At 39.6% G+C, this 20,483-nt stretch overlaps 2 protein-coding genes across 2 annotated transcripts; both read left to right on the top strand.

Annotated features, from left to right (window-relative positions):
• Positions 1 to 255: 255 nt before the first annotated feature.
• On the top strand, positions 256 to 1,598 carry LOC141665020 (secreted RxLR effector protein 161-like). Its single transcript, XM_074470975.1, has 2 exons — positions 256 to 837; positions 1,488 to 1,598. Exons 1-2 carry the CDS (start codon positions 256 to 258, stop codon positions 1,596 to 1,598), a joined length of 693 nt encoding a protein of 230 aa, XP_074327076.1.
• A 5,438-nt stretch (positions 1,599 to 7,036) lies between these two features.
• On the top strand, positions 7,037 to 8,530 carry LOC141665021 (uncharacterized). Its single transcript, XM_074470976.1, has one exon. It carries the CDS (start codon positions 7,037 to 7,039, stop codon positions 8,528 to 8,530), a length of 1,494 nt encoding a protein of 497 aa, XP_074327077.1.
• The last annotated feature ends 11,953 nt before the right edge of the window (positions 8,531 to 20,483 follow it).

Raw genomic sequence — 20,483 nt, forward strand, 5'->3', positions numbered from 1 at the left:
TCTAGAAGGGCTCCACATGAATTTAATGGATGTTGTGACTGCTTATTTATATGGGTCACTTGATATTGACATATACATTAAAATCCCTGACGAATTAAAAATACCTGAAGCATATAGTTCAAGACCCCGAGAGAATTTGAAATGAAAGACTTGGGTAAAACGAAACTTTGTCTTGGTTTTCAGGTTGAACACTTATCTAAAGGAATCTTTGTCCACCAGTCAACTTATATTGAAAAGATCCTTAAGCGATTTATAATGGATAAAACATATCCTGTGAGTACACCTATGGTTGTACGTTTACTCGAAAAGAACAAGGATCTATTCCGTCCAAGAGATAAGGGAGAAGAACTTCTTGTTCCAGAAGTATCATATCTTAGTGCCATTGGTGCACTAATGTATCTTGCCAATTGCACACGTCTTGATATTGTATTTTTTGTTAATTTATTGGCAAAACATAGTTCTGCTCCAACTCGAAGACATTGGATTGGTGTGAAACAGATATTTAGATATTTTCGAGGAACAATGGATATGGGTTTGTTTTATGCTAAAGACTCACAAGTGGAATTAGTTGGTTATGCAGATGCTGGATATCAGCCTGATCCTCATAAAGGAAGGTCACAAACATGTTATATATTCACGTATTGTGATACTGCAATATCTTGGCGCTCTACAAAGCAGACTCTTGCAGCAACTTCTTCAAATCATGCTGAATTATTGTCCCTTTATGAAGCAAGTCGAGAATGTTTATGGCTGAGGACTCTTGTACACCATATTCGAGATTCATGTGGTCTTTCAGTAAACAAAAGAATTCCTACCACTTTGTATGAAGACAATGAAGTTTGCATCATTCAGAGTCGTGAATGCTACATTAAAGGAGATCAGACGAAACACATTGATCCAAAATTCTTCTTTACCCATGAACTCCAGTAAAAGGGAGAGATTGATGTTTGTCAGATTCGTTCATGTGACAATCGAGCAGATTTGTTTACAAAATCACTTCCTACATCTTCGTTCGAGAAATTGGTGCACAAAATTGGAATGCGCAAATTTCGAGATCTATGTTGATATTCATAGTCATGTCAAAATGAGGGGGAGATATAATACACTCATATTGCACGTGCAACACATATACTCTTTTTCCTTCACTAGGATTTTTCCCATAAGATTTTTCCTAATAAGGTTTTAACGAGGCATGTAGTTGTACGAGTCATCCAAGGGGCAGTGTTATGATATTATTGTATGACTTTTAGCTTTATAGATGCCCTTTGTCCTTTCACATTTATCCCATTAATTAACACAAATTCTTGGTTTTTCATTTCTCTAGTAACCTATATCTTAAAATGCTATAAAAACTTGCATGTACTTTATCTTGTGATATATGAAAAATAATGAAATCTTAAGGTTTTACTTAATCTTTCTACTTTGATATATATTATTAAATAATAAAATCCTATTTTTATGTCACCGCTCTATTTATTGTACTACAGGTTTCTAGTTGTGGTTTAACGGGAGACTTTGCTTCGACAGAGAAGGACCGCCCTTTAAAATTTGGTCTTCGGAAAAGGGGTCCTGCGCGGTTGAAGTGGGAGTATGAGTAGAGATTTATAGTTGGAGTTGTTAACATGTATAGTTGGGATGCATGTGCACCATGTTAGCGGATGTGACAAATGCGCGTACTGTACATGTGACAAAGTCAGTACACATGCACGCAATGAACACACATGTGATCGTTGTAACATACTCTGCTCTGCAGTACGTAAAAATGAGGGGTTACTGCATTCACATAAAAACTCTAATGTACACAGTATATGAGATTGTCCTTGGACCCTTTACATATTCGCATTGTACGTATTTTTTTAATCTTTATAGAGTTATAATCAGACATGTCATTCCTAAATGGTAACGAAGCAAAATTATAATCTGATGGGATCCGGATACTGTTTTATGATTAAAAAATAGTAGGAATTTAGAATTTCCCAATTATGCATATATTAAATTCGACTAAATATATGTGATGTTATGAGCCCAAGGTCTACATTAGTATTATTTGAGCTCACCTCACAATCAATTAAATAACTTTTTTGATATTTTGTTTAAGTGAACAAGCTGATATATATATATATATAGGTAATAAAATGAGTTCAAAATACATAACAGTATACTCGAACTTAGTATTGAAATCAGTAGTGAACTAGAATGAGTAAAGAGGGCGCCTAAAATCCCCCGACCTCAAAAAAATAGTAAAATTAAAATTTTATTCTTATTAAATTTCACATCAACAGCCATGAAAAAGTAGAAAAAAATGAAAATTTTAAAAAAATTTTATTTAAACACACACTAAAATTTTATCCGAGTTTAGCCCCGATTAAAATAATAATGAAGGTGGAGTTCAATCTGGGAAATCCCGATATAGCTGATCGCACATAATTCACTTCGTCAATGGCTTTTCGTTTATCAAAAGTTTATATCATTCAAGAGTTCGAAATTTTGCATATGATATAAATATAGCAAACGAAGTGGGTGGTAAACGAATTAAAAGTACATAGAATGTGATCATATAATATGGGAGGTTTGTGGTCGACAATATTCATAAATCATAAGTAATAAGCCGGGGCGTATCATATGTATGTATATGATATGATTCTCAAAGTTGATGAGAATCTAAATCTTCTTTAAGAAAAGAATGGATGGCTACCGACCCAAATGCGAATAAAGCACACTGTATGGTAAACCGAACAAAGTGTAACTTTTTGCACTTCTTTTACATTATCTTCAAAAAGACATGTATTTATCTTCCTCTCTTCCGCTTCTATTATTTTTCAACCCGACGGTGTATATAAAAAAAATATCTACAATGAAGGATGTTGGATATATGCCCAAGACCCATCGAACGAAGGCCCAATGTGTAATTAAGCTACTGGGCCGAATGTTCTTCAGACCCGCGAGACGAAGGCCCACGGAAGTCCCAGGCCAAGGCCCACTCTTCTTCTAGACCGTTGGAAAGGACAAGGGACATAGCGCCCCCTTTTCACTCCCTTCTTAATGAAGAGTAACGGATGAGCATTCAAGGCAGAATTGGGTATAAAAACCCTTGTGAAGCAAGACAAAACACACACATTCTCGCATACACTCTGCTTTTCTTGTATTGTTTACCACACCCGTACAACCAGATTCTTATTCTCACACCGGAGGTGAATCGGGGGTACAAACCCTCGCATTCTCTTCACTTTCAGGTATCAGCCGAAGCCACCTTCAAGGCAGCCGAAGCTTGTTCAAGCACCCGAAGGAGTCCGGGCGTAACATTTGGCGCTGTCTGTGGGAAATACGAGAGTTACAAGCTGAGAACGAGAACATGACAGAAACAATTCACGAACATTCACCGCCGCCTGGTTTTTCCGACAAAGGACAACCATCCACCCTAATGGACGAGGACGGGGTCATCACATTGACTCCTGAAGAAGAGGCCTTACTCCTAAAGATCCGGGCAGAAAAGGCCGCGGAGAAGGGTAAGGCCAAAAATGATCAAGTTGACAAAGAAGCGGAAGCGCGAGCGAAGAAAAGAGAGGCTGATGCGCTCCGGCTAAAGGCCCTGCAGCTCCAAAGGGAGGAGATTGAACTGCAAGAACAAGCCTTGCGCGAAGCAATGCGGGCCGATAAGCACGGCAGAACGAATAAGGATAAAAGAGAATGTCGGGTGCATGACGAAGAAGATGAGTCAGACTCTGATTCGCATCCCCGAAGGAAAAGGACCAAGCATTCTTCTGATTCAGATGAGGAACCCGATGGATTCAGCCTCAGGTTCAATCGCCTAGAAAAGGTCCTGTTCGGTGATAGAAGGCCCGATCGAGAACCGGTCGTGACACAAGAAATTGAGCAGTATCGACCCCCTCGGGCGAAGAGAGGCAATTCCCTAAGATGAGCGAGTTCAATAGAAAAGGAGACCCCGAGGACCACTACGAAAAATACGAACTCCTGATGGTTGGGATGGGTCACAATGATATTATGTTGTGTAAAATATTCAAGACCTATCTCAAGGGATCGGCTTCGATGTGGTACAAGTCCCTCAAGCCCAGGTCCATTGGATCCTACGAGCAGTTGAAGATGAAGTTTTTGAAGTACTACTCACACCTGTACAGAAAGGAGAAGGATACTGAAGCCCTGGTCCACTGCAGAGAAAGGGCGAACGAAGAGCAGGGGGATTATCTCGCTCGGTTTAAGGAAGAAGCTGGGATGGTCACTAATCTGGACAAAATCAAGGCGATGGGCTTCTTAACGGCGGGGCTGGACCCCTATAAAGGTAAAAAGCTTCGCTCATCTCTTTACGATTTTCCCCCGAAATCCCTGAATGATATATGTAAGAGGCGAGAATATTCGCCGAAAGATGGAAAGTATTGGGGGGTATAAGGATTCGAGAAGGGATGACCGATCAAAGCGAGCCGACAGATATGAAGACTCAAGATCAGGCGTTGACCGAAGGGATAGTAGGAAAGAAGGAAGAAGAGAAACGGATCGCGGGGCCGAACGGCGACGAGATATAGATTCGGCCGTATTCACCCCTTTGAATGCACCGATCTCCAAGATTCTCCATGAGATTAAGGGCGAACCCGGATTCGTCCGTCCGGCCAAAATGAAGGTCCCAAACCACAAGAAGAACCCTGATAAATACTGCGACTATCACAGGGATAAGGGGCATAACACCGATGAGTGCTATCACCTCAAAAAGCTCATCGAGCGTATGATCAAAGACGGCGAGCTTAATTAGTTCGTCCGAGATCTAAGAGATAGGCTAGGGTCGAAGGAGAACCAGGAGGAGGAAATAGAGGCCGAGGAGCCAGAGCGAAGGGACAGGATAAGGGGAGAAGTAAAAATTATATATGGGGGCAGCATTCTGGATAAGGATAGTAAGACAACAAAGAAGAAATATGCCCAACAAGTGTGCAATCTATATCAGTTCGGACAGGCAAAGCCCCATATGCCCATGACCTTCAGCACAGAAGACTATGAGGATGTCATTCGCCCATACGAGGACCCTCTCATCATCAATCCTATTATAGAGCAAAATAAGATATGGAAGGTAATGGTGGATACAGGCAGCTCGGCCAACATACTGTTCCACAAAACCTACTGCAAGATGAACTTGGCCGGAGAATAGTTAGAGCCCTGCAATGAGGCTCCCCTTTACGCCATTGGAGAACATCCCATTCAGTTTGAAGGAACAATTACTCTACCAGTCCTCCTAGGCAAATTGTCATATACTGTCGAGAAGCCAGTGAAGTTCTACGTAGTTCGGATCGAAAGCCCGTACAATGCAATATTTGGCAGGCCATTCTTGTCGACCTTTGAAGCGGTGGAGTCTATACCCCATCTTAAGCTCAAGTTCCCAACTGAGAAAGGGGTAAGAAAAATGAGATGCGATCAGAAAACCACCCGAATCATAATGCTGGAAGATCTTGAGAAGGATCAGGAATACGAAGGGCCGGATGGAACCAGAAAGAGGAAACGGGCGGAGTCCGAGCCCAGCGGAAGCCGAGAAACATTGAATATTGAGTTGGAGAAATTTGGGGCCGACCTATCGAGCCCGATTGCCGAACCCGCAGTGGAAACCGAAGAAGTGAAATTGTACGCGGGCCACTCGGGAAAGATGGTTCGGATTGGAAAAAATATGGGGGCAGATCTGAAGACAAAGGTAATAGTTGTCATTCGGCAATATCATGATGTGTTCGCCTGGGGGCCGGAAGACATGCCCGACTTGGATCCTAAGACGGCAAAGCACTGCTTGAATGTGCAGCCCGAGGCCAAACCGGTGAAGCAGAAGAAGAGGACATTTTCCGTCGAACGACAAAAGGTCATAGAGGCCGAAGTAGAAAAATTGTTGAAAGCTAAATTTATCGAAGAAATTGAATATCCCGACTGGCTAGCCAATGTGGTGGTCGTCAAGAAGTCAAATGGGAAGTGGAGGATGTGCGTGGATTATACGGATCTTAATAAAGCATGTCCGAAGGATCACTACCCCTTGCCCAGCATCGACCAACTGATAGACGCCACGACAGGATATGAGGTACTTAGTTTTTTGGATGCTTTTTTTGGTTATCATCAAATTGCTATGAATGACGAGGATGTACCCAAGACATCGTTCATAACTCCGAAGGGGACTTATGCTTACATTAAAATGCCCTTCGGACTGAAAAACGCTGAAGCCACATTCCAACGAATGGTAAACAAGGTCTTTAAAGAGCATATCGGAAGGAACATGGAGGCATATGTGGATGACATGATTGTAAAATCACTGTTCCAATATCATGCCGAAGACTTAAAAGAATGCTTTGAAATGCTCCAGAGGAAAAACATGAGGATTAATCCGAACAAATGTACCTTCGGAGTCTCCAGTGGCAAGTTTCTTGGTTACGTGGTCAGTGCCCGGGGGATAGAGGCGAACCCAGTGAAGATCGAGGCAGTTATTAATATGGAACCTCCAAAATGCATCAGAGATATCCAGAAATTGACAGGCCGGCTCGCCGCTCTTCGGCGCTTCATTTCCCGGTCAGCTGAGAAGACACTCCCCTTCTTCCCCGTGCTCAAAGGTTCAAAGAATTTTGAGTAGGGGCCCGAGTGTCAAAGGGCATTCGAGGAAATAAAGAATATCTTACACATGCACCACTCTTGATGAGGCCTGATCCGAAGGAAACCCTCCAGCTGTATCTAGCCATGTCTGACAGAACTCTAGGGGCGGTACTTGTGAAAAACTACGAAGGCAATTAACATCCCGTGTTCTATGTATCCCACATCCTCAAGGATGCAGAGACAAGGTACCCCAATGCCAAAAAAAATTGCATATGGACTGGTTATGGCCTCCCGAAAATTGTGACATTATTTCCAAGGCCGGACGATTCAAGTTGTTATCAGTCAACTTCTGAAGAAGATTTTAACAAGGCCCGAAGCCTCGGGAAGAGTCGTGGCCTGGTCCATCGAACTTGGGGAATTTGATCTCGAATATGTCCCTAGGACGACGATCAAGCCTCAAGCTCTGGCCGACTTTATGGTCGAGTGCACCTTCTCGGGGACGAAGGATCTTTCACCCGACGAACTACTAATCCAGATCCCAGGGAAGTGGAAACTTTTTGTAGATGGGTCGATAGCCGAAAAAAAGTGTGGGGCCGACTTAATTCTCTCCAGCCCCGAAGAATTCGAGATATGCCAGACTATTAGATTCGACTTCCCCTTGACGAACAATGAAGCCGAGTACCAGGCACTCCTCGCAGGGATGGAGCTGGCCCGAAGCCTTGAGGCGAAGCATCTAAAGGCCTTCATCGACTCGATGCTAGTTGTGAAACACTTCAAGGGGGAATATGAGCAAAGAGATCCCCGAACGAAAGCCTATATTGCCAAGGTAAGGGATGCTTCTTTATCATTTGAAACCTTTGAGCTGAGTCAAATTGGCAGAGAGAACAATGCTCGGGCAGACGCCCTTTCCAGGCTAGCTTCGGCCGAGACACAGAACCTAACTGGTTCTATTTACCTCACCGAAGCCAAGACGCCTTCGATCGAGAAAAAAGAATGTCTGGAGATTCGCCAGGGGAACGATTGGATGACCCCCCTCAGGAACTTTTTGGAGAAAGGCATTCTACCTCCAGACCGAAGAGAGGCGCTAAAAATAAAATACAGAGCGTCGAGCTACACAATCATTAATAGGCGGATGTATCGCCGATTAGTCAGTCAACCCCTTCTGCGATGCTTAAACACCGAAGAACAACGACAGGCTCTGAAGGCGGTGCAAGAAGGAATTTGCGGTGAGCACCTGCCCGGTCGGTCCCTCGCCTTTAAAATTCTCCGACAGGGATTCTTCTGGCCCACCCTAAAGGTCGACGCCAGCAACTATGCAAAAAGGTGTGTACAGTGCCAACTATTCGCCACTGTCCCAAAACAGCCCCCAGAAGAGATGACTTCGGTGCTAAGTCCCATTCTGTTCGCCGTGTGGGCTGTGAATATTGTGGGCATTCTCCTAAAAAGCACGAGGCAAGCAAAATACTGCATAATTACGATCGATTACATGACCAAGTGGGTCGAAGCCCGACCTCTCTCTGCTATTATCGAAGAGGTAGCAAAGAAGTTCTTCTTGGAACAGAATATTCTCCGGTTCGGGATTCTGAAGATCTGCATCTCTGACAATGGGACCCAATTTATTGGAAATAAATTTCGTAAGTTCCTGCACCACTTCGGAATTGAACAGAGGTTTAGCTCAGTCGCCCACCCGGAAGGGAATGGAGCAGTAGAAGCAGCGAATAAAGTAATCTTTCAAGGAGTAAAGAAGAGGCTGGGAGAAGCTAAAGGAAGATGGGCGGAAGAACTCCCTTGGATCTTATGGGCCTACCGAACGACCCCTAGGACATCAACGGGAGAAACTCCCTTCAGAATGGCCTACGGAACCGAAGCCCTGATTCTAGTCGAAGTAGGCTTTGAATCATATCGAACTGAGACCTACAATGTAGAAACTAATAGCTTCGGGCTAAGGGCGAACATAGACATATTGTAGGAGGAAAGAGAAGCCGCCCACCAAAAGAACATGAAATACTTGCTACAAGCGGCACAACATTATGACTCCAACGTCACGAAGAGGTCTTCCGGAGTCGGAGACCTAGTCCTACGGGAGCTGGCCGCATCTATGCCGGCCAAACAAGGAAAGCTTCAGCCTAACTGGGAGGGGCCCTATAAGGTGATCGAGGTCGTTCGTCCCGGAACATACAAGCTTGAAGCATTATCGGGAGAAGCAATAAAAAACACTTGGCACACCAGTCGCCTTCAGAAGTTTTATCAGTAAGAACTTTCTTTAAAAATTAAAGTTTGTACTTGAATTTTATATGAAGAATGTAAGCAGTTCAATTATAAATAAAGACGCATTTTCTGTCACATTTCTTTATTTACCAAAGCCGCGGCCGCATGAGTATTATCTAAGGGCGATCCCGAAGACGATAAACTCTTCGGGCGCCGCCCTTGTCTAATTTGTTAATGAAGCATGTAGCATAAGGGGCAATCCCACAAAACTCAAACATTCTTCACTATACTATTATTTAATTTGCATGTGGAAAGGGCGAATGAAGGGCCTGAAGGGGCGAACATAAGATAAGCCCGCATCCTTCGCCCATCCCTTTGTTCGTGTGATGTCAAAGAGGTCCGAAGGACACCCTGCCCAGGGGATTCTTAGAAAGGGACATGATCCCTCGACCTCAATCATGATTGTATCTACAAAAGAATACAAAATAAAGACGGCCTGGTCCAGGGGCAATACCGAAGAAAACCAGCCAAAACTTCTTATTGACCGAACGAACAATGACATGCTAATCCAGGGGCAATCACTGAACGATCAACATCCCTGTTCCTCCACCCAAGAGCAGTAGAAGAATTATCAGCCCGAAGTCACCTTCGGCCTTTAACCCTTGGGGCCATAGGGTGTAGTAAGGCATTGTTAAAATTGCTAAGGCAATAGCCGAAGATACGATTTATTTTATTAAAATCGTTAAGGCAAAAGCCGTATTGTTAAAATTGCTAAGGCAAAAGCCGAAGATGCGATTCATTTTATTAAAATTGTTAAAATTTCTAAGGCAAAAGCCGAAGATGCGATTCATTTTATTAAAATTGTTAAGGCAAATGAAGTCGAAGATATAATTTATTTTATTAAAATCGTTAAGGCAAACTGATAAGGCCGAAGATGCGATTCGTTTTATTAAAATTGTTAAGGCAAATGAAGCCGAAGATACAATTACTAAAATCGTTGACAAATAAAAGAAACAATGCTGACGAAAGATGAAAGATGCATTAAAATATAAAAGCCCGAAGGCTAGTTAAATTACAAAAGCTCGAAGGAAGGAGTATCGATTACAAAAAATAAAATTACAAGTCAAGAAGATGCACGAAGAAAGCCGCTGCAAGAGTTGGGTACGACCATGGAAACACCAACGAGAAACTTCGCAACAAGATCATCTTCCGTTATGTCAAGCACCTCAGTGCTGAAAACTTAGGCCTGAGGTTCTTCATCTGAGAGCTCTTCGTCTTCGCCGGAGGAGACATGAGGGGCTTCAACTGCGGCTAAACCGAAGAGGGCCCGCCCCGTTCATTCGGGACGAATAGAAGACGTTCCCGCCAAGCTGTTGGATAAGGGGTCCCAAAAATCTGGAAGGCGGTTCGCTCAGTCCATGTCCCTCTATTCGGAAACAGAGGGACACTAGTCCATGTACTCGAATTAGCAGACAAAAGAGAAAAGATAAAAAACCGAGTACATATCCCAGGACCGACCGAACAGATAAAAAGCCCGGAGGTGGCTTCCGAAGGTTGTTCTTGGGACAAGCCAACCCGAAGGATGTTCTTGCCCACAAAGAATCCTTCGCAAGTAACTCAAACTCCGGGCCACAAGTTTATGCCCTGGGTCGGCTCCCAAAAGATGTTCTAAAACCAAGAAACCTCGAAGGACGTTCTTGGCCAGAAAACACCTCGCATGCCATCTTTAAACCCATGGGGCCCCTCAAATTGGTAAAACCTAGACAAATTTCTATTACCTACCCAGAAATACCCAGCAACTGGAAAACCCCAGAGCATACAACAAAATACATTCCAAACCCAGTTACACCCCTAAACCCAGTGCCATAGGGGCCGCATGCAAAGCCTAGTAAACTCCAAATACCTGCATGCAAATAAAGTAATGCTCAAAAGCAAAAAGAAACTTACTAATTTGAAGATGTTCCTGGACTATAATTGGGTGATCTGGAAAAACGGAGTTGATGTTACCCGTAATTGGAAAGCTCACCGGAGTTTGTTGCTGTGTAGAGAAAATGGAAATGGTGAAAGGAAAGGCACAAATGAGCTTTATATAGGCGCCCAAAATGAATTTGGAAAGGCGACGTTTGGGGATTTTTAAAATAGACGTCTCAAATTAAAACGATTGAGATTCAACGGCTGAGATTGAGCCATGGAACGACGTGCCAACAGCTGTCGCGTTAATGCACTACAAGTTCCCACAAGCTTTCCACGTGTACGACCGAAGACCGAGGAGGAACTGAAGCAGTCGCCCTAGGGTTTCTTCACTCCAATATGGGCCGAGATCGGTGTCCATCGGCCGACCCGAAGGCCCAGCCGAAGGACAGGGACATGTTGGTTATAGACCCAAGGCCCATCGAACGAAGGCCCACGGAAGTCCCAGGCCAAGGCCCACTCTTCTTGCAGACCGTTGGAAAGGACAAGGGACATAATGCCCCCTTTTCACTCCCTCCTTAATGATGAGTAATGAATGAGCATTCAAGGCAGAATTGGGTATAAAAACCCTTGTGAAGTAAGATAAAACACACACATTCTCGCATACACTCTGCTTTTCTTGTATTGTTTACCACACCCTTACAACCAGATTTTTATTCTCACACCGGAGGTGAATCGGGGGTACAAACCCTCGCAGTCTCTTCACTTTCAGGTATCAGCCTAAGCCACATTCAAGGCAGCCGAAGCCTGTTCAAGCACCCGAAGGAGTCTGGGCGTAACAAAGGAAAAGAAAAGGAGAGAATGGAGAGAACGTGGTGATGAAACCTAGATAATAGTTTTTGTTTTATAGCCGTCGTTCGTATTGATGGAATCCACGTTCAAAAGGTGACATCTTTCTTTTGTAACCAATTAGACCTAACCTTGGGAATCAGACTGTCCTTGTTACTTTCTTCCCTTGCCAGCTACTCCTCCGTCTCATTATATATTTCCTATTTTAACTTTTAACACTATTAATGATAAGTAATTTACTATTAATTTATGTTTAATTTATAAAATTATATATAGTCATGAATCATCTTATTAAATTCGTATTTATAAGTACTTTAATATAATGAAATTTTTATATTTAATACTAATACAAAATTAAAGATATTAACAATCAAAAGTGTACATCGACAAACGTGTCCCACACAAATAGGAAACGTTTTTAGGAACGAAGGGAGTATGTTATAAACGACGATTGATGTTTCTGATGTTACCTATTATAAATTTTTAGTGATAAAAAAATTTATATTAATACACAAAAGTATTGTAATAATTACATAATTTTATATACATTTAAAAAAATAATATTATTATTTCATAGTAAAATATATCAGCATTTCAGGAAAATTTCATGAAATAATTACATGAACATTTTTCTCTTTCTTATATGTGCATCAACTTAGTTGATATATTATAATTTACCTTTATCATTATTTAGAATATCTCATCCAATTAAAATTAACCCGCACACAGAGAAATAGTTGTCACGACGTAAACTAGAAAAATTCTAAAATAAATCTTACTAAACAACTTTCCATATAAGCAGAGATCGATGTCATATTTGTATCACTACTAGAATATGGGGTTAAATTCAACCGAACCTAAACTCAACCGTATATGGTTGAATTTGAAATCAACGTTTTTAGAGCTTTAACCTGCACTCAAATTCAACCGAACAAATTCAACCGTCACTAAATTCAACCGATTAAATTCAGCCAGTTTTAAATTCAACAAAAACCCGTTGAATTTAGTGTTCCCAATTTTTCCCTGCACGGGAAATTTCCCGCCAAAAGTTAGATCCAACCGAATAAATTCAACTGCTTTATTGTCAACCAAAACCGGTTGAATTTAAAATAACCAATTTTTGGGTGAGCGGGTGAGTTCCCACCAAAAATAAATTCAAACAGATAAAATCAACGGAAATCTTATTCAACGATTTCCAGTTGAATTTAGTATAAACAATTTTTTTGTTCGCGGGAAAGTTCCCACCAAAATGAATAAATTCAGCGGATTTTAAATTCAACCATATCTGGTTGGATATACACGCTATTCGTTTTCAACCGTATCTGGTTGAATATACCCGCTATTCATTTTCAACCGTTTCCTGTTATATTTGGGTAACACATTTAGAAACCCTACTGTCAGTATCCTTTCTTTCTAGTGGCCTCCTTTTTCTTCTTTCACCATTTTTTCCTATCTCCTTTAATTTCTTTATCTTCAATTTTAAAAGCATTCATGTCCAAGTAAGTTTTCTTTCAAATTTTTCATATACACATACTTGTAATTCTTTTATTCATATATGTCAATTATGAAAGGAATATGTCCTAAGTCCAATCATGTATTAGGATTTAGGAATAACTTTTATGTAATCTGTTTTGATTTCATTGATATTAATAAAGACTTGTTTTGTTTTTATTACGGGCTTTATCTATTTAAGTGTTTAAATAAGATATACCATAGTTTAGAGTAAAGTTTTTTATGGATTATGATGAGATCATAATAGTGAGACCTAAAAAGATGATAACTCTAAACTTAAATAGTTCTTGGTCATAGGATTACTAACTGGTAATTAATAATCCACAAAGATCGGTACATACTATGCTTGCTTCATTATGAAGGATGTATGCTCTCATAGACATTTGTGTGGTGACACTATAGCTAGTATGTATGTGCTTATTATGGAATAAGTTCACTGAACATGACTCGCCCAGCTGAACAACTGATGGTGTTCACTCACGTGTCAGCAGTTGTTCGCTTAGTGATAGTTGTACAAGTATCCTTAGACTTGAGGTCATCATAGTCATCTTGTGTACACTGAACTATGCTTTGGTTTAGTTCTTAGTCTCCAGGGACAATTATTAGGGCTCTTCTGGGTATAGGAATTTGTACACGAAGATAGTGTATGATCAATAAAGGATCTACCCCTTCCAGTGAAGGAAGCGAATGTTCAAGGCTGATCCACTTATGCTAGTTCAGGAATCTCTGGCCAGAGTGAATGAAATTAGAAAGGAGTTTCTAATTTGCATAGAACTACACATAGTAAATGGTAAGCAAGTGATTGAATTAGATAGGCTTGACACGAGATCCATGCCTTGTATTTAATCGGGACATTGTAGGGTAGAAGGAGTGAATTGTACGGTAACTATTCACTCAATACGTTCTTGGTATTCTAAGCAGTGAATTCATATTATCCGGATAGTCGCGATATGCTGAGAAGTATCCCTCATGATGTAGAATAAATATGATTAATTAATTAATCATATTTAATAAATTAGAGAATTTATATAAATAATGATAAAATAGTTTTATTATTATTTATTTCTACTACCGGCTTAATATTGAACCTACAGGGTCACACCATAAAAAGAGAATGATTTAATGGTGGAGGAATTAATTAATAATGGCTAATAATTATTTATTTATGAAATAAATAATTAATTGGCAAATTTAATAATTGATTAAATGAGATTTAATTAATTATAAATTAATTAAGAAAAGTTCTTAATATTATTAATTAAATGATTTAATTTTTTGAAATTAAATCAAGAGAGAGAATTATTTCTAAAGTGTTTAGAAAAAGGATTAATAATTTAAATGTGTTTTAATTATTAATGAGAATAATAAATGGGATAATAATAATATTATTTATGGGAAAATTTCAGCTGAAAATTTTGCCTATAAATACACTATTATAGACCTTATTTTATTCTAACCTACATCAAACCCGAAAACCCAAAAAGTTTGAAAAACCCAATTCTCTCCACCTCCTTCCTCCTCCTTAACATCGTTTTCTTGGTGGATACCGGTGGAGTGCTTCACACTTGAGGAGCAACTGCTAAGGATCTCTGATCGTTGTCTCCGAATTAATTTTAAAGGTTAGATTCGATCCCTCGAATTTTTATTCATGATCTGTATGCTTTTATTTGGATTTTATATGTGTAAAAGTGTTTTGCCATGCCCCCGCTGCGTTAAAAATCCAACAATGGTATCAGAGCATAGGTTGTATGCATATAGATCTGTGATAAAAATTTCAGAATTTTATGTGCTTGTATGAATTAATTATGATTTTTACAAGTTATATCATGGATTAATTTTTTCTGATGAGAAATCGTTTCTCATAATAATTTTGAATGTTGATCTGGGTTCTACAAGTATTGTAGATCGTCTGGGTATTTTTTTCATAATTTTAGGATGTATAGATTTTTTATTATGAATTTTTGAAGTTGTTTCAATTAAAATTCGTAATTAAATAATTATACATATATATATAAATTGTTAGTCTATATGTATATATCTGTGTTGTTGTTGCTGCTATTAAGAGAGCAGACAATGGCTGCTGCACGGAAAAAGTAGAAACATAGAAGCACATATGTCAGGCACGTTAACCGAGAAAGAATCTGTCAGGCGGCTGCTGAAAAACAAAAAAAAAAATAGGGGTGTAACGCATTCCGGGAATGCGTTACACACCTATGGCGCATTCACGGAATGCGTTACACCCTTAAATGGCTTAAAAGGTGTGTAACGCATCACCGGAATGCGTTACAGGGCTTGTAACGCGTTCCTGTAATGCGTTACAACCCGTCTGTTGATAATAAAATTGATTTTCTGGGAGTTTCGTAACTCCGTTTTGGGCGTGCAATATACCGTTGGATTCGTTTTTCCGAGACGGATCTAATGGAGTGATCAATTTTAGTTTATATAAAAGTTTTGAACTGTTTATATTCCATGAAGTGTTTTAAAGCTGTTTTTGATCGTTTGAATTGATTTTAAATGCTTCATGTGATACATAGAGATGTATAATGCTTAGACTAATGTGCTAGATGATATAACATGCCTACCTTGGTGTTTATTCATGTTGATATATGTGATATATGCTTAGTTTATCATGCGATGATAGATTTAGGTGAACTTAAATGAACATAAGGCGTTTGTTAGACAACCTAGTATAGTGAAATTGTTTCATAACCTTAAGAACAATATTATGAATACAATCATGAGATTCTTGTGTTTATGAAACACGTAATTGAATATGAATTTTCGATATGAGAGAAAGGATGATTCTGTCAACAACATATTTCTATCTGTAAGAAAGGGTTATTAAGTGACGCCTCTTGACAATGCTCTACCCGATCTGGGAATCGTCTGATTATTGATTATTGATTTGAAATATTTAATTTAAAAGGAAGAATCTCTTTATAATATGATTATGATTGTAACGTAATATAATCCCTCTAAAAATAATATCAAGTAGTAATTGGCCAATGATACAACGGGCTTGTGTCGGTCATAGCCTTCCAACATGATAGAAAAGTAGTTCTTATTTTTGAATCATTGTCGGTTCGTGCTACAGCCGAGGGCTTTGATTTCGAAATAAGAAATACTTGTCTATTACATAGAGATGTGTACATTGAATAAGAATCTAAAGGTCGGTACGTGCTACAGCCGTGTGCCTTTGGGGACTGATTCAACTGTACGGAATGTTGGGTTAGACTTGACTTAGAATATTGAGTTTGTCGTGCTACAGCCGAGACTCAATTATTCAAGAGGCTAAAGTTTGATTAGGGAATAACATGAGATGTAATTGACAAGAGTTGTCTGCCTATTGAACATTACATGGCGGTTCGTGCTACAACCGGGGTCGTGTAATGGAATGTAGGATCCCTATTCCCACTAGCATTATGAATGCTTAATTTTTCACGTAGAGGGTTGAATAAATTAGATAAACTAGTGGGAGCCACTTATGAATAAAGACCCGATTCATATAGTGTTTTAAAATGAAATCGAATATTTGCTAAGTGTTGTTATGTGTTTATCATTTACAGATTTACAATATACATTATGTCTTCTGCACTATCACTCAGGAGCATACTAGATGCTCACAAATTGACTGGTCCTAATTATGCTGACTGGCTTCGAAACTTGAGAATTGTTCTCAGGATTGAGAAGCTGGAATACGTGATTGACTCACCTCAGCCTACTGAACCTGCTAGCGATGCGCATAATGATGAACATGTTGTGTATCGTAAGTGGATAGATGATGCAAATGTTGCTCAATGCATCATGCTAGCTTCCATGAACATTGAGCTACAGAAGCAATATGAGCATATGGATGCTCACACTATCCTCGTGCATCTACAAGAGTTGTATGATGTGGCAGGGAGGATAGCTCGATATGAGATATCGAAGGAGTTGTTCGGTTGTAGGATGTCTGAGGGATCATCTGTGAATGACCATGTACTTAAGATGATCAATTTGATTGAACGTCTTGGACAACTTGGTTTTGCCATGGATGGGGAGCTGAGCCAAGACTTGGTCTTGCAATCGCTTCCGAGTTCATTCTCACAGTTTGTTGTGAACTTTCACATGAATAAGTTGGATGCCAGCCTGCCTGAACTCCACAACATGTTGAAGACTGCGGAATCGAATTTTCCCCCTAAGAAGAGTTCTGTTCTTCTAATTGGTGAAGGTTCCAATCCTAAGAAAAGGAAGAGGAACTCTTCCAAGAAGAAGAAAGTAGGTGAGAAAACGCCGGTTCCACCAAAAGCTGAAGACCCCAAGAGCAAAGTTGTTTGCTTTCACTGTAACAAGGTGGGGCACTGGAAGAGGAACTGCAAGGTTTACCTTGCAGAATTGAAGAAGAAGAAGGGTAGTGAGATTACCGCTTCTGATTCAGGTATGTTCATGATAGAAATGAATATGTCATTAAATCAAATTTCTACTTGGGTATTAGATACCGCCTGTGCTTCTCAAATCTGCAATTTGTTGCAGAGACCAAGGAGAAGTAGGACTCTTGAGGAAGATGAGGTGATTCTACTGATGGGAAATGGAGCAAGAGTTGCTGCTGAAGATGTAGAATCATTTCATTTACATATGCCTACGGGCAAGACTATTGTTTGAAATAATTGTTATTTTGTTCCCTCGATTGTGAGGAATATTATTCCCATGTTAGACTTGGCTGGATTTTCATTTATTATTGAGAATAATGAATGTTCTATTCTTAGAGATAATATTCTTTATGGGCGTGGTGCTTTAAATAATGGTCTGTATGTATGTGACATAATTTATTTCAGATTGAACAAACTAATAAAAGAAAAGGGATGATGAAAATCTCACTTTATAGTGGCACTGCAGTCTCCATTTAATAGACATGGAGAGTGGGCTGCAAATTTGCTAGGAATGGTACACACAGATGTATGTGGACCAATGTCAAAGCAAGCCATGGGTGGATTTTCATACTTCATTACTTTCATAGATGATAGATCTGGATTCGGATATATGTTTGATGAAACACAAGTCTGAGGCCTTTGAAAAGTTCAAAGAATATAAGTATGAAGTGGAAAAACAACCAAACATAGTATTATAACTATTCGATCAGATCGAGGTGGTGAATACTTTAATGGAGTGTTTCTAGATTATCTCAAAGTAAATGGTATAGTCTCCCAGTGGACTCCTCCAGATTGGTATCTGAAAGGAGAAATCGAACTTTGTTAGACATAGCTCGGTCCATGATGAGCTATGCAAATCTTCCAGTATTCCTATAGGGTTATGCATTGGAAACCTCAGCATATTTACTGAATAAGGTGCCTTCCAAAATCTGTTCCTCAAACTTCGTATGAGATATGGAAAGAAAGGAAACCGAGTCTTAAACACGTTAAGATTTGGGGATGTCCAGCTTATGTCAAGTAAGTTGATCCAGATAAGCTGGAATATCGATCCGTAAAATGTAGTTTTGTGGGATATCCTAAAGAGACTTTAGGGTATTACTTTTGCACCGATCATCGGGTGTTTGTCTCCAGACATGCTACCTTCTTGGAAAAGGAGTTTATCCTTGAAGGAAATAGTGGGAGCAAAATTGGACTTGATGAAGTTCAAGAAGCACAAACTACTACGGATCAAGTGGAAACACCTGTTCTGACTGAACAACCTTTTGTGGAACAGCCCATTCATAGGTCAGGGAGAGTGTCTCGCCAACCTGAGAGGTAATATGGCCTTGTCATTGAGAATGACAATGAGCTGTCGATCATTGATGATGACGACCCTGTGACCTATAATGAGGCTATGAGTAGTGTTGACTCAGAGAAATGGCATAATGCCATGAAATCCAGAATGGAATCTATGTATATGGTATACAAAAGATAGATTATAGCAGACGGCCAGGTGGAGACCTATAAGGCCAGGCTTGTGGAAAAAGAATTCAAACAAAGGCAATGGATTGACTTTGATGAAGCCTTTTACCTGTAGCCCTGTTAAAATCGGTTCGGATTTTGCTTGCGATTGCTGCTTACTACGACTATGTAATCTGGTATATAGCCAGATGGTTTTCTTTCCAAGGGAAATGAAAACCTAGTGTGTAAGCTATTGCGAACCATATGTGGTTTAAAGCAAGCTTCTCGTAGATGGAACATTCGTTTTGATGAGACAATCAAAGAGTTTGATTTTATCAAAAACGTAGATGAACCATGCGTCTACAAAAGGGTTAGTGGGAGCGCGGTAACATTTCTTGTATTATATTGAAATAGAGTTGACACACATAACAACATAGCAGACCCACTCATAAAGCTACTTTATGAAAGTCACTTTGATCGTCATAAAGACAAGATGGGTATTAGATACCAGAGTGATTGGCTTTAGTACAAGTGGGAGATTGAAAGGAATATGTCCTAAGTCCAATCATGTATTAGGATTTAGGAATAACTTTTATGTAATCTGTTTTGATTTCATTGATATTAATAAAGACTTGTTTTGTTTTTATTACGGGCTTTATCTATTTAAGTGTTTAAATAAGATATACCATAGTTTAGAGTAAAGCTTTTTATGGATTATGATGAGATCATAATAGTGAGACCTAAAAAGATGATAACTCTAAACTTAAATAGTTCCTGGTCATAGGATTACTAACTGGTAATTAATAATCCGCAAAGATCGGTACATACTATGCTTGCTTCATTATGAAGGATGTCTGTTCTCATAGACATTTGTGTGGTGACACTATAGCTAGTATGTAGGTGCTTATTATGGAATAAGTTCACTGAACATGACTCGCCCAGCTAAACAACTGATGGAGTTCATTCACGTGTCAGCAGTTGTTCGCTTAGTGATAGTTGTACAAGTATCCTTAGACTTGAGGTCATCATAGTCATCTTGTGTACACTGAACTATGCTTTGGTTTAGTTCTTAGTCTCCAGGGATAATTATTAGGGCTCTTCTGGGTATAGGAATTTGTACACGAAGATAGTGTATGATCAATAAAGGATCTACCCCTTCCAGTGAAGGAAGCGAATGTTCAAGGCTGATCCACTTATGCTAGTTCAGGAATCTCTGGCCAGAGTGAATGAAATTAGAAAGGAGTTTCTAATTTGCATAGAACTACGCATAGTAAATGGTAAGCAAGTGATTGAATTAGATAGGCTTGACACGAGATCCATGCCTTGTATTTAATCGGGACATTGTAGGGTAGAAGGAGTGAATTGTACGGTAACTATTCACTGAATAGGTTCTTGGTATTCTAAGCAGTGAATTCATATTATCCGGATAGTCGCGATATGCTGAGAAGTATCCCTCACGATGTAGAATAAATGTGATTAATTAATTAATCATATTTAATAAATTAGAGAATTTATATAAATAATGATAAAATAGTTTTATTATTATTTATTTCTACTACCGGCTTAATATTGAACCTACAGGGTCACACCATA

This window comes from Apium graveolens, chromosome 6, assembly GCF_009905375.1.
Source record: "Apium graveolens cultivar Ventura chromosome 6, ASM990537v1, whole genome shotgun sequence".
Classification (NCBI taxonomy): domain Eukaryota; kingdom Viridiplantae; phylum Streptophyta; class Magnoliopsida; order Apiales; family Apiaceae; genus Apium; species Apium graveolens.